At 43.9% G+C, this 13,333-nt stretch overlaps 1 protein-coding gene across 1 annotated transcript; it reads right to left on the bottom strand.

The window, feature by feature from the left end:
- Nucleotides 1-3,659: 3,659 nt before the first annotated feature.
- Nucleotides 3,660-12,702, bottom strand: nr1d2a (nuclear receptor subfamily 1, group D, member 2a). The gene is made up of 8 exons (XM_071537420.1): nt 12,268-12,702; nt 9,355-9,600; nt 8,812-8,900; nt 8,534-8,678; nt 7,526-8,220; nt 6,956-7,141; nt 5,689-5,899; nt 3,660-5,045 (listed from the first exon to the last, which is right to left on the bottom strand). The coding sequence occupies exons 1-8, from the start codon at nt 12,296-12,298 to the stop codon at nt 4,846-4,848; spliced, it is 1,803 nt and encodes a 600-aa protein (XP_071393521.1). The 5' UTR covers nt 12,299-12,702; the 3' UTR covers nt 3,660-4,845.
- Nucleotides 12,703-13,333: the final 631 nt, after the last annotated feature.

Raw genomic sequence — 13,333 nt, 5'->3', positions numbered from 1 at the left:
TTTGTGTTGTTGTCCTGTTATGTGTTTGATGCTGTTTGACCCTGTCTTGGCACGGTCTCACTTGTAAAAGAGGTTTTAATCTCACTGTGCCTTCCTAGTTAAATAAAGGTTACATATATGTACTGGCCAAAAAAAGATGGTCCTTCCCTCTGGTAAAGTCTGAACTAAAGAGTTTCATGATCTTAAATATTTGTGAGTGACAGTGTGATGACAGTCACAGAAATTTGCCCAATTGAGATAGTTCAGCACAACTTTGTTCTCTATTTGCATATACACTAGACCAGTGTTTCTCAAATGGGGGTACTATAGTACCCCTGGGGGTACTTTGAAGGACTGCAGGGGGTACTCGGAAATTTCTAAAAATGTATTTTTTAAAATATTGGTTATGAACAATTGTAAAATAATGCCACCTTAATAAGAATTAAATCTGAATGTGATGAATAATTTTGTAATAAAGACAAGTTCGCCATACGTTGATTTACTGTTCTCTTTAATGATACATGCTGCATGGAGAGAAGTTCATCATAGCAAAGGGAATGGTCCAGTTCTCTGAGGGTCAGACTAACAGGTTTATATCTTCAAGGACAGCCACCTGCAAGCCCCCCCCCCCTCCCAGTATCTCATAATGGTGTTTGTGCGGATGTTGTATAAGTGGGTCTCAGGAACAATAGGATCTTGTCTATACATGACAGTCATAAACCCTCACATGGAAAACACATGAAAGCACATGATGAGCTCATGATAATCAATACATTGGAATAGTACATATTTTCTCTACAGAATACTAACATACAAATTTGATCAATCTTTCCAATACGAGCTTATCACTTTAAGGCCAGCTAGCTACGGTAGCTATGTCAGTTGATGTTTTTCTTCTTATCTGGCCACAGCCTACAGATGAAGATTGAGAGATCCACTCTCACACAGTTTTGGGTGTGTGTGAAGAAGGAAAACCCTGAGCTGGGAGAGAAAGCTTTGGAGCAGCTGCTACCCTTTGGATCCACTTATTTGTGCGAAACATCCTTTTCTGCAGTGACCCAGATCAAAACGAAGCAAAGAAACAAACTGTCTGGAAAAGAGCCTGATCCCTGCAGCTGCCTCCTGCCACCCAGAATGACAAACATCAGAAGTGAAGCACAAGCTCATGTTTCTCACTAAACTGTAAAAGTGTTACAAAAGTAATTGCACCTCCATTTAATGTCTGTGTTTACTCATACATTATTTATATTAATTTATCTTTTTTTCTCTCCCCAAAATGATTTGTGCTGGTGAAATGGGTACATGGCTATATCTGAAAGGGGGTACATTCGTAATAATAGTTTGAGAGCCACTGCGCTAGACAATTCATCTTGTATCATATATCATATTACAGTCCGATTTTCTGCATTTTTGTGTACTGAATATTTTTCAGAGCTTCAATCAAAACCTATTATTAGATCAGTGTGTGAATCCATGTGTGACGTTGTGAATAAACTGCCATTAATATCATAATTATTATTATTAACTGCAAATAGCTCAATAGTTTCTTCACTTAAAGTGGTGAAAAAGTACTGAAATCCATTACTGAAGTATAGCCATACCACAATGGAAAAATACTCCTTTAAAAGTAAAAGTCCTAGGCTACATTCAACATTTGACATAAGTAAAAGTATATGAGTATTAGCAGTAAAATGTACTTAAGTATCAAAAGTAAAATTCTCAAGTCTGAATTCTCACCCTGTCAGAGTGTTAAATTATTGAAGCATTAACCTGTAAGAAGTATTTTAATACCTGTAAGAAGTATTTTAATGTTGTCGGTCTATCTGCTCCATATACTGTTGGGGAGTTTAAACTCTAACAATGCAACATATTTTATGAGCTTTTCATATATTTTGCATGTAAAACCTTATTCTGCAAAGTAACTAGTAACTCCAGCTGTCAGATAAATGTAGTGGAGTAAAAAGTATAAAGTCTCACAAAATGGAGATACTCAAGTAAAGTGGCTGTACCTCAAAATTGTACTTAAGTGCAGTACTTGAGTAAATGTACTTAGTTACTGTTCATTTAGTTACTTAACCCTAATCTAATTTTAATTCCCACCACATTCACAACACAACGCGTCTGACTGGAAGTTGATGTTACCACTAACATTTCACCATGACTTTCTCACATTACCACATTCACAATATTCACAACATTCACATCCTGACCCGTCTCTGAGCGGAGGGTGACATTGAGTTGTGACCTGGATTTGAATGTCAGATATATTTGGATAGATTTGAATGAAGTTTGAAGTTTGCAACTCATCTGTTTGTCTTTCAGCGTTCAAGTTCAAGACTTCAGTGTCTCTGATGGGAAAACCGGAGTGCAGCAACCACACAATACATAACCACAATTGTTAATGATTGATGAAATAACAGAAATATTTACAACCCATTAAGGGAGAGCAATGGATGGAGCAGTAGATCAATTGAATGAGCAGGAGAATGAGAGTGTGTCTGTTACAGAAAAGTGAGTTTAAATCAGATCTTCAATCTGATTTATTCTGTGGTTTCCTGAACCTATGAGTCTGCTGAATGATAATGATCTTGTTTTTCTTTTTTTTTAACGGTACTGTTGAGTCACTCTTTTCCACACTCAGGTGTCCAAATCAGCTTCCTTTGGAGAAGATGAGCTTTCTTAACAAATGTAATCTATGCTGAGCCTTCTCATAGTGTCAATGTTAAAATTAAGATTTAGTCTACACTCAGTGATATTCTGAGGGCTTTCTGTGCATCCTCAGTTGTTTTTGGTGTGTATATCATGTATCTCTGTTCACTGAATTGGATATTTGGCTCCTACTATAACTTATATTTTGCTGATATACATATCAGCAAAATATATAATATATAATAGTAGTTTTTCAGACCCACTCTTGCTTTTCTAAGAGCAAGTATCGCTCGTTTTCAAATGGTGCATATCTCAATTAGGAACGAAACTCTTCATTTATTAGTTCTGTTGATAAGAAATACAGTTCAAATGAGTTTTCTTGTTCTTTCTGTGCTGTGTGGCGGTGCAGCTTGAAGTCAGTTAACCCCTGAGGTAGAAAAGTCTGCATGTAGCCGGGTTAATAAAGTATGACAGAAACGATAATCATAAAAGAGCCCCAGAGCTGGATGACACTCATTCCACTGAGACGACCCGACACATCAGTAAAATAATCAAAATGAGAAAGCAGTGCAGCCTCAAGTCTCACAGAGGGAGACTTTGGTGAGAATGTAGCTTTTAAGTTAGTAATTTGTCTGATAATTACTAAAGTGAAAAAGACTTTGTAGGAGCAAAATTGATTTGAAATGTATTGCAGGTGAATAAGGTGATTTGACTCTGTGAACCATTTATATTCTGCATGAATTTGCAAAAGTAAATAAATTGATAAGAAATATAAGATGGAGGCATCATATTGGTTTCTCAGGGTTTTCCCTCATGCTTTTTCATGACTAACCCAGCTGTTATAGGCAAACAGGCTAACAGCCCCACCTGGTGGAGGAGCACAGTCACTGCAGCTCTGAAGACATTTTGAGGTCTAATTGCCTTGAAACAAAAAATGTAAAAGCCTCCATGAGGTGAGGACATGCCTGCAAACTCATCTTCACTCACCCCAATGCTTCACTATCAGGAGAAAAATACAAAAACTACACAGCAAATGCTTCACTTGTATTTATTCATACTATAACATATTCATATTTCTATGTTCATGAGAGATATACAGTTATTTACATATTGCAATATTGCCAGTAGAAGAAACAGATTTCAACAAAATGGATGAGAAATATAAGCTGCAAATTCAGTGCTATGCTGAAAGCCCAGAAAGTTTGGATTCAAAACAAACCAAAAAAAAAAAACATGGTGTCATAAAAACTGGAAAGTGGGAAATCGGCGAAAACACTGCAGCGTGATTGCATTTTACATGTAGCCTATACATGATGGTGTGTCACAGTATGCGTGGCTTCTGAGTTAACGAGGTTGGCGGCAGCTCCTAAACAACATGTGCAAATGTAGTGTTGCTTAAAATGATCGACTCCCCGGAGTTATGAGGCAGTGTATAGGCAGGTGACTGGGACTTGCACACATTTAAAAAAAAAAAAAAATGGACAAAAATAGAACACTATACACACAAACAACAGTTGAAACAACATTAAACCAACGCTTTCCCGAGGCAAAAGGGGGGAGAGGACCCAGGTACAGTTGTTCGCTTAAGGATAGCCATGCATTAGCAGCGATCGTCACACATTCTTTTTCGATACATTATCTAATAGCTTGCCTGTCTCGCCGACATGTATCAGTCAAAATATTGGACCAAATAAACATGCGGTATTATACTGTATATACTGTTTGTCACATTCACCCCGCTCATGAGCGAATACACTTTGGAATTAAATGGCTTTTGGAGGAAAAAATAAAAGCAAAAAAAGACTAATTGGTTTCTGCTCTATATCATTTGATAAAGCCAGTTAAGTACTCTTCTTGCTCTTGAACATAGAAAAGTGCCTCTAACTCTGCGAAACTAAGGAACCTCGGACACACGTGCACTCTGCGTGTGTTTTGTGTGCAACAAGCTCAAGCTATCGATCTCTTCTATAAATACAGTACATGTCATATTCTTCTTCTCTTCAGACCCTCGTCCGGTCTACTTAACAAAAATAGAATAAAAAATAACTTTCGATACATTCTAGAAAGAAAACACGCAATTTGGGGGGGGTTGGTCGAGTGAGGAGGGTGAAGGGAATAAGATGTTCTTGTCAAAGTCATAGGTGGAGGGTGGGGGTGGGGGGGGGGGGAGTGGGGGTGGGGGGGTAGAGACGCACCCTCAGGAAGCTTTTGTTTTTTTTAAGGGTGCACTTTGAAGGAGAGCAGTTCCTCTGAGTGCATGTTGTTGAGGGAACGCAGCTCTGGAAGCTTGAGCAGCAGCTTGGTGAAGGTGGTGGCCGCCTCGTCGCCGTGGTTCTGCATCACCAGGTTGCGCAGCGCCCGGATCAGATTGTCCTGCAGGGCCTCCACCGAGTTCAGGTCCCGGATCCCAGAGCGATCTGATCCCAGAACAAGAAGAGGGGGGGAAAAAAGGTTAAAACACTGGAGAACAACGCTGGGTAGCAGGAATAGTATTAGTGGTAGCAGTAACGCAGTGTCCGAAATGAACTTTGTTTTGTTTTACCAGCCAAATGAATATAATTTTCCATTTAAAATTAATACAATTTTCCATTTAAATATGCCACCCTACCTGTTTTCAATGCTATTTCATGTACACACACACACTGTTTAAGTTAGAATGTGTCACATTTTGATATTAACCCTCAACTAACATTAGACTAGTTAAACATCCAGGCAGCGGAGAAACAGAAGTTTAGATAAAGCTGCTTTGTGTACAGCAGTGTAACAGGCAGCCAATCAGGAGCCAGTTTGATACAGAGTCATTTGATTGGCTCACGGTTAGAGAGTGTGTTTGGTGGACAGCAGGGACAAATTTTGAGAACATGCAAATGATGATGATCAACAAATTTTACTGGCATTTGGTGCCTGGTTTGTGTTCATTTCGGACACTCTAGTAACGACAGTATTGGTAAAACAACAAGTTTGTTGTGGTAGTAGCAGTAATAGTAGAGCTATATTTGTTTTCTGTCCATATAGACGTTCTGACAGAGAGAAGTGTCTTTCCGATGCGGGCGTGCTTACCGGCAGAGACGAGCACCACGGCGGTGAACAGGCTCATTTCGTCCTGGTCCAGCCGCAGCGCCGCCAGCTTCTCGCTGAACTCGCACATGGAGTTGAGCAGCTCGCCGGCGCCGAGCGACCGCAGCGTGTCCAGGCTGTAGCGCTTGCCGCTCAGGAAGGTCACCGTCCGCTCGGCCATGTTGAACAGGGAGGCGAAACGCACCATCAGCACCTGGGAGACGAGAGAGAGAGAGCGGAGGAGGGTGGAGAGAAGGGGGTTTAGGGTTAGGCTATGACTTGTTGAATCACAAAAACCTGAAAAAATTTTAATTAAATGTTTAATCAGTTCAATCGTGACGACCTCAGCCTGCTAAATTCTTCATGGAATGCGCTTTTATCTCCTCTGACTCATACACACTCATACACAGTTTCATCTCTCCCACACACACACACACACCCACCCACCCACAGGTCGACTGAATTTTTTAAAGGGATCATCAAAAGAGATGGCACCGCAGGGAGCACAGAGGGTGTGAAGAAATGTCAGACGCCCGGTGCATCCAGAGTTTAACACAGATACTGCAGGGCTTCAACACTGAGCCGTGCCGTCTTTTAGAAGATGATTTATAAAGAGCCAGATCGCACAGCCAACATTCCTCCCGTGTTGCCCCGGGCGACACACCAAAGAAAGTAAAGTATATTGGCCACTGACGCCCAATGACGCACAGTCAGTGTCAGTTTGCGTTGTGCTGCTTTCCCAACATCACAGATGCCATCAAACACACATCAGCTTCAGAGTTTATAAGATCAGGAACGTGTGATGCAGATGTGGCAATATGCGCAAGTGCAATAAGAAATGCAGTTGGAGAATGGTTTGTGTTGGTCGGTTGAGAAGAAAATTTCCAACACACCAATTGTAAGGACAAAGAAGGTTTTGAATAAACTCTTGCTCAAGCAAAAGCACGCCCAAAAATTCGGAGTGTGTACATGGAACAGTTGACGTCTGAATAGGAACAGCTCCGATGTGTGTATCTCAACCCGCGTACTACCGATCTAATTTTATGCAGTCTGAATCGGGCCCATGGAGAATTTGTGAAGTCTCTTTCATTTCCATTCAAACTGTTATCAGAGCAAATATTAGACGGCACACACAGCTGACTGTTCGGCTCGCTGGGGAAAGCCACAGCCGATGCTGTATTCAGGGTATTTGAAGAGGATGCCTTGTTTGACTTCAAAGCGAGCACAAAATAACAAGACGTGTTTAGGTTCTGCCTGTTTGCCTTCTCACCTCGAAAGTCCCGGCTTTCAGCAGGCTGACTTGGTCGTGCTCGGAGAGGTCGCGGAAGTCCGGGATTCTCTTGGCGAAGTCGACCACCTCCCGCACGGCGGGGGTGAAGCTCATGGAGAACTCCTCCCAGATCTCCTGGCTGGGCTTGCGGGGGTCCACATAGGGCGAGGCGTTCATCGGACACACCTGGACAAACAGAGAGACAAGCGGGGGTCCGTCAGGGAGAGGAAAGACGCCTTCTCTTGCTCCGCGGACTGAAATCGCTGGAGTGATGTTATGATTATTTCGAAATGGAAAAAATACCAGTTTAAGAAATGTAATATTATCTCCTTTTTTTTTTTTTTTACCAAATTTTTACAACATACAATCAGTTAAAAAGGTAAACATAACATAGCAGAAATATGATGTGCAAAAGAGGTTGACATTGAACTTAGTATAAAGTTCAGCTTAGAAAAAATGAATAAATAAATAAAAATAACAAATTAAAAATAGTAATAGACAGTAATATTATCTCCTTTAGCAAACTATTGACCTGTAATAGCTGAACTGGTCGATTTAATGAACACTCACCAGGTGTGCTCTGTTGTCCACACTGTTGCTTGGTCCATTGTAACCAGTAGAGGCAGTTTGTGTATTGAAGCCATGCTGCCTTTGCTGAAGGCTGCGGCTGTCTTCTGATGGTTCACAGCTAGGGGCGCTGTGTAGCTGCTGCTGCTGAGGCTGCTGGTAAACTCCCCTCTCTTCCCTGTAGGCGGCGTTCGTGACGTGTTGGCTGTTGCTATAGGAACTGTGCTGGTAACCTCCGATGACTACGTTGTCGTTCCAGCAGCTCCAGCTCTCCTGCTGCTCCTCCATGCGGCTGTCGCTGCCCGTCTCCAGGGCGACGGGGGCCGGCGAGGGCGCCCCCTGGCTCTGTCTGAAGGCGTCTCGGTGCTGCCCCGTCACCCTGACGACGGAGGCCTCGTCCTCGCCGCTGTCCGACCCGCAGGAGGAGGCGGAGCTGGAGTTGGTGTCCATGGAAACCACGGATTCGGAGTCCCGGGGGCACCGCGGGGAGGAAGGGTTGGAGCAGGACGGCGAGGCGGAGGAAGAGGAGGAGGAAGACGAGGGCGAGGGGCTGCCGTCGTTGGGCAGCGGCGGGCTCTGGTGGCCGTGCAGCATGCTGTGCAGCTGGCTGTTGTTGCTCATCATGTTGTTCATGGCGTTCTGCATCTCCAGCAGCATCCTCTGCTTTTCCCTCTTTGGGATGCGGCCAAATCTGACAGCTGAAAGCGGATGAACAGCCATTAGCCTGCATCAAGACTATATGGACTTTATATTGAATACAGTTGAATACGCTTTAATTGTTAGATCGCCAACGTTAAAAGCAAACCCTAAACTTCTATAAAATCTGGTAAAATCCAATAATAAAAGCAGCCATAGAGCTCCACAAGAAATGCCAACATGAATTCATCTTCCCCTGACAAAAGCCCTCTTTGTGTTCTTTCCTCTCTGCCTGATTTCTGCTAAACTCTAGACTTGTTTTTTTTTACAAAAACCGATCCTAACTTAGCCGAACGCAAAGCGCCTTTTCCTCACCGTCTCTGGACATGCCGACGGCCAGACACTTCTTGAAGCGGCACTGCTGGCAGCGGTTCCTGTTGATCCTCATGATGGTGCAGTTCTCCATCTTTAGACACTTCTTGTACTGGATGTTCTGCTGGATGCTTCTCCTGAAGAAGCCCTGAGGAACCCCAGACAAGATAACCAGGTGAGCGGTGGCCCGGTGAAGTAGGCACAGGCCGGGGATGTGAATGAATGAAAAGTGGGCCGAAAAGGGAACACGGCATTCCAGGGAGGGTCTGAACCCGTCTCACCTTGCAGCCCTCGCAGGCGTGGACGCCATAGTGGAAGCCCGAGGCCACGTCGCCGCACACCTTGCACAACAGCACCATGCCGTTGATTTCTGCCAACAGAAAGATAACCAGTGAATCACGTTCCCCAGATTGTTTCGATTACGCAAGATATCTAATTAGCTCAGTGATTCTCAACCCTTTTCATTTCAAGGACCCCTAGTTTAGTCCATATTAGAGCCACGGACCCCCATTTGATGAGATTTTTTGTCTCTCGGACCCAAATCTGGGAATATTTTTATTGTCAGATATGATTTTGTCCAGAATCCCATGACTATCTGTATTGTAGGTAGAGAGATAACAGAAAAACTATGATCAAAACAGTCATTCTTCTACATTCTCTAAGTGTGTTAACTTCTTGTAAATGAAATAAAGCTGAAGTTTAACAATTCATCAATTTGCTGGGGACCCCCTGGAACCCCCTCAAGAACCCCTGGTGGTCCCGCGGACCCCACGTTGAGAACCACTGAATTAGCTTATTCTTATGAAGCTGGTAACTCCGCTTACTGGTGATGCTGCTCTTGGTGGACGTGGAGGAGCGGCCCGTCTTCTCCGTGCCGTTGCCGCGCTGCTTGGCCGGCAGGGCGATGTCCACCACCATGCCCACGGCCCGGCTGGGCAGCGAGGGGCGGGGCGGGGTGGGGGAGGTCGACAGGTAGCCGCCGCCGCCGCCGCCGCTGCTGCTGGGGCTGGTGCTCATACAGGACTCTGGGCTGGAGGCGGAGCCCGAGGAAATGTAGGCTATGACTCCTCCTGTGGAGAGGGGGGGGAGAGACAGAGACGTGTGTTATAGCAAATGAATGTAAAAATAAACAAAAAAAACATCTTCTCCACCTTTTCTCCCTGTTTATTTACCTAGCACTCTCTATCATACTTGAGGTTTTGACTTATTCTCCTTTCCTTAGTATTAGTTGCTTGTAATGTTTGCAATAGAGGAATTTAAGCATATTCTCTTGTTCACTGTTACTTTGGATTATAAATGTCAGCTAAATGCTTCAAATGTATATGAATGAACCATGAAGTCGAGTGAAAGCACAATTCAATGTTTGGTATCTCGGCACAACCAACAGCTTGTTTTGCTGTAAATGGTGAAATCGATATATATATATAAACAATAAAACGCAAACAGCTGATCCCCAGTGTTTGACTAAAACTTTAAAGTGTATAAACTTTATCTTTATACACTATAATTTATTTATTTAGTGTGAGCCAGCAATGAACAGAGAGTTAAAGTTTGAACCAGAATTTAAAAAAAAAAAAAAAAAAAAAAAAACCTTCACATGCAAACAAACAATAAAACCATTGGCAGTACAGTGAGTCTCCTTGACACGCCTTTCCAGCAGCAGGAACACTATCTGAGTGTGTGCTTTCCTGGTTGGGGCTATGCATTGCCGTGATTGACCTGCTTTATCACCTCCGGAGCCTTCTGGTTGGATAACACTTGTTACATAACATGCCTGGGTCTCTATGCTATGGGAGCGTGCTCCGCTGACTGACTGTACAGCCAAACACAGGCTCTCAGACGGTGTCACTTAAAGCACCGGAGCAGCGTCACAGTTGTAGGAGAGGGGGGGGGGGGGGGGGGAGAAAAAAAAAAAACCCAAGCGAAAACATCCACAGTTTGATTATGTAATGAGAAAACAATTCCTGGGACAGCGTTCTAGCAGGAATTCACAGTTAAAACCTTTGTTGATCCTAGGCCAGACATTATGAAATTGAGGAATTGTGAAGAAGCTTTATATTAAAAGTCTTATTTTTTTTTTATAAGGAGAGGAGCAAAAACAAAGACATGGTCATTAGGGCGAGGGGTGGGAAGGCTTGCATGTTGCCTGTCCTCTTTTTTTGATGTGTCTTATTTTTATCTTTAATGTGAAACACTTAACCCTAACCACACACACACACAGGAGCTTAAAATACCTAACAGTTCACTGAAGTCACTAATATAAACTACTGAAGAGCACAAATGGGCCAGCGGTCGCCTGGAGCCAAAGAGAGGCAGGCTTGTGACCTAAAGGTCGGCGGTTTGAATCTCTGTGGTAAAGTGTGGGGTGGGGGGAGTGACTGAGAAAGCTCTTCCTCAACAACTGCTGCCGAGGTGCCTTGGGGCAAGGCATTTAACCCCCAGGTGTGACTGTGTAGATCTGAATCAATGTGAGGCAGGGCAGTGATGGAAAAATACCAAGTGTGCTTGGTCAACTCTCCATGCATAAATAAAGGTTAAAAAAACAGACATTGTAAGTCCCTGTAGGGGTATTAGTTTCTTTTTTCCATTAGTGATAACAAATAGTTTTTTTTTTCCATTTACTGTAACACTGCAATACACTAAATTTAGTGTTCCCTTACAACCACAGCAGATGATTACCTAACCTAAACCATGACTGTTCTCTTTCACATCCCACCCACACGTGGACCTGTCATGTATTCCTGTGAAAGGGAAGGAGAAGAAGGGAGCCAGAGAGAGAGAAAAAAAAGAAAAAAATCTAGGTCACCCGCTACTGTCTCTCCTCGTCTCACGTGGACCTTGCAGTCTAGCCATGCGCTCGGCGTACTGTGCGAAGGATTATGCAACGTTGTTGCGTCACGGCCAATGGGAGCGGAGCACTGCCGGAGCGTGCACGCACGGGCTGACTCCGCTCGGCCAATCGGAGGAGAGTTCCTGGGCAGCGTGTACACACCGGGCACATGGCTAGGCTACGCTGTCCATGTGAGAGCGGCCGGGGAAGTGGAACACTGTTGTTGTGTCAAATGTAAATGTCGCCGCGACGTAGCGCCCGCACTGGCACTCCTAACCCCGATTTACAGCACGGCGACCGGGGCTGCAATAACGTGTTTTACGGCCGGGTTGATCGCTTGTGATGTAGTAGATTAATTTTTAAAAAATGTGTGCAAACTTTATGACCTGCAATCGATGATTACAAATGAGGCATCACAGCAAAAAAAAAAAAAAAAAAATCAATGACATTTTCAGGACAGCATTCATTCCTGCGCCGCCCCCCGACCCCATTTAAAAACCCTCATCTTCTTATAGCTTGCATCGGTTTTTATATTATTTACAATTATGCACACTGTGAATTCATGTCATAGAGGTTAATGTCAGTTTATAAAAAAAAGGTGGGTTAACTCTTTTTCTGCAGCTGATTTCAATGGGTTTGCCTTCCTCTAGTCCCCTGTTACAGCCCAATTAGCGAGATAGGACATAATAAAACTTTAAATACACATTTGTAATCGAGCACTGGGGATGAATGAGACCTTTGTAGAGGACACACTCTTCCCCTGTCGGCTCTCCCAATGTGAAACTATCACTGCAACAACTTGCTGCACAGTCAATGCATGCAATGAAACACTGTAAACCCCCCTGCATTCATTTTTTTCTCTCTTTTTTTTTATGTAGCAATCATTAGAAATGTTTTCTCGTCTTACCAGGCTTGGCTGTTCCAATATCTTCAGGCATCACCGGTCCGGAAATCTAGCTTCTTCAGACAAAAAAAAAAACAGCAACTTCTTCTGCTGGACTAGATTCAGCTGGCTGTCACGACTTCGCCAGTTTCACCGGAACAACCAGAGTCTCTAAACTTGGCGAATCTGTGCTGCAAGTCGTGCGGGTTGAGAGACTCTGCTGCCGAAGCGCATAATCAGGTTTCTGTTTAGGAGATAATCACAAGTCCGGGTCGGTGACTCATTAGAAGAGCAAAATCCAGCGTTTGAATTTAAATATCAGCGGAGTGTTTTCTTTCCGTCCCCTCAGTAAAAACGCACTGTGCTCGGTGTAGAGCGAGACGCAAGTGTGGGGAGGAGGAAAAACAATCTTTTAAGAGCCGAGTCGAGTGGAGGAACTCCCCCTTGTTGTGTGTGTGACTCCGGGTTAGTCAAGAGAACTAAATGTTCTCAATAGTGGCCTGCCCATGTGACCCATTTCTCGGCCACGCCCCCTCCGCCCGGCCGCTCGAGAGTCACCAGGCTCGTTTGAGATGAGCAAGTCCTGCGCAGTGGTTTTGACCAGCGATTTGCTCGCTTGGTCCGTTGCGTGATGGTTAGAAAAGTTGGCCGACTTGCTCCCACCGCCGACCCGACTTTTGCGAGCCACGGGAATCCCGCGGGACCGAGGCCGGCTCCACGGATGATGGGAAACACCTCGAGCTGAGCGCGTATTGGTTCATCACAGTTGTATCAGACACAGTGAAATGAAGAGACTTAAGTTTTTATATCTACTCCAAGATGTCACTCCATGAGCAGCTCATATACCATTTTATTAGAACGCTATGTAATATTTCCCATACATGCCACCTGTAATGCCTACATTAAAATAAAAATAAGTAACGTGAAGGGCTGGGTTGTTAAAGAACAGTGAGTGTTGGGGCGGTAATGTAATGCACCTTTTAAATTGTTTATCAACCGCCGTTAAACAAAACTAAAGAAGAAGAAAAAGAGCAGCGAGTGTGCAGTCGGGAGTTTTCGCTTGTCGACTCCTCGCCTGGCTGCACTCGGC

This window comes from Centroberyx affinis, unplaced genomic scaffold (assembly GCF_046629955.1).
Source record: "Centroberyx affinis isolate AG114_WGS23_722 - 3 ecotype Tasmania unplaced genomic scaffold, CSIRO-AGI_Caff_v1 ptg003043l_1, whole genome shotgun sequence".
Taxonomy (NCBI): Eukaryota; Metazoa; Chordata; class Actinopteri; order Beryciformes; family Berycidae; genus Centroberyx; species Centroberyx affinis.
This window is presented reverse-complemented; position numbering and strand designations above follow the sequence as displayed.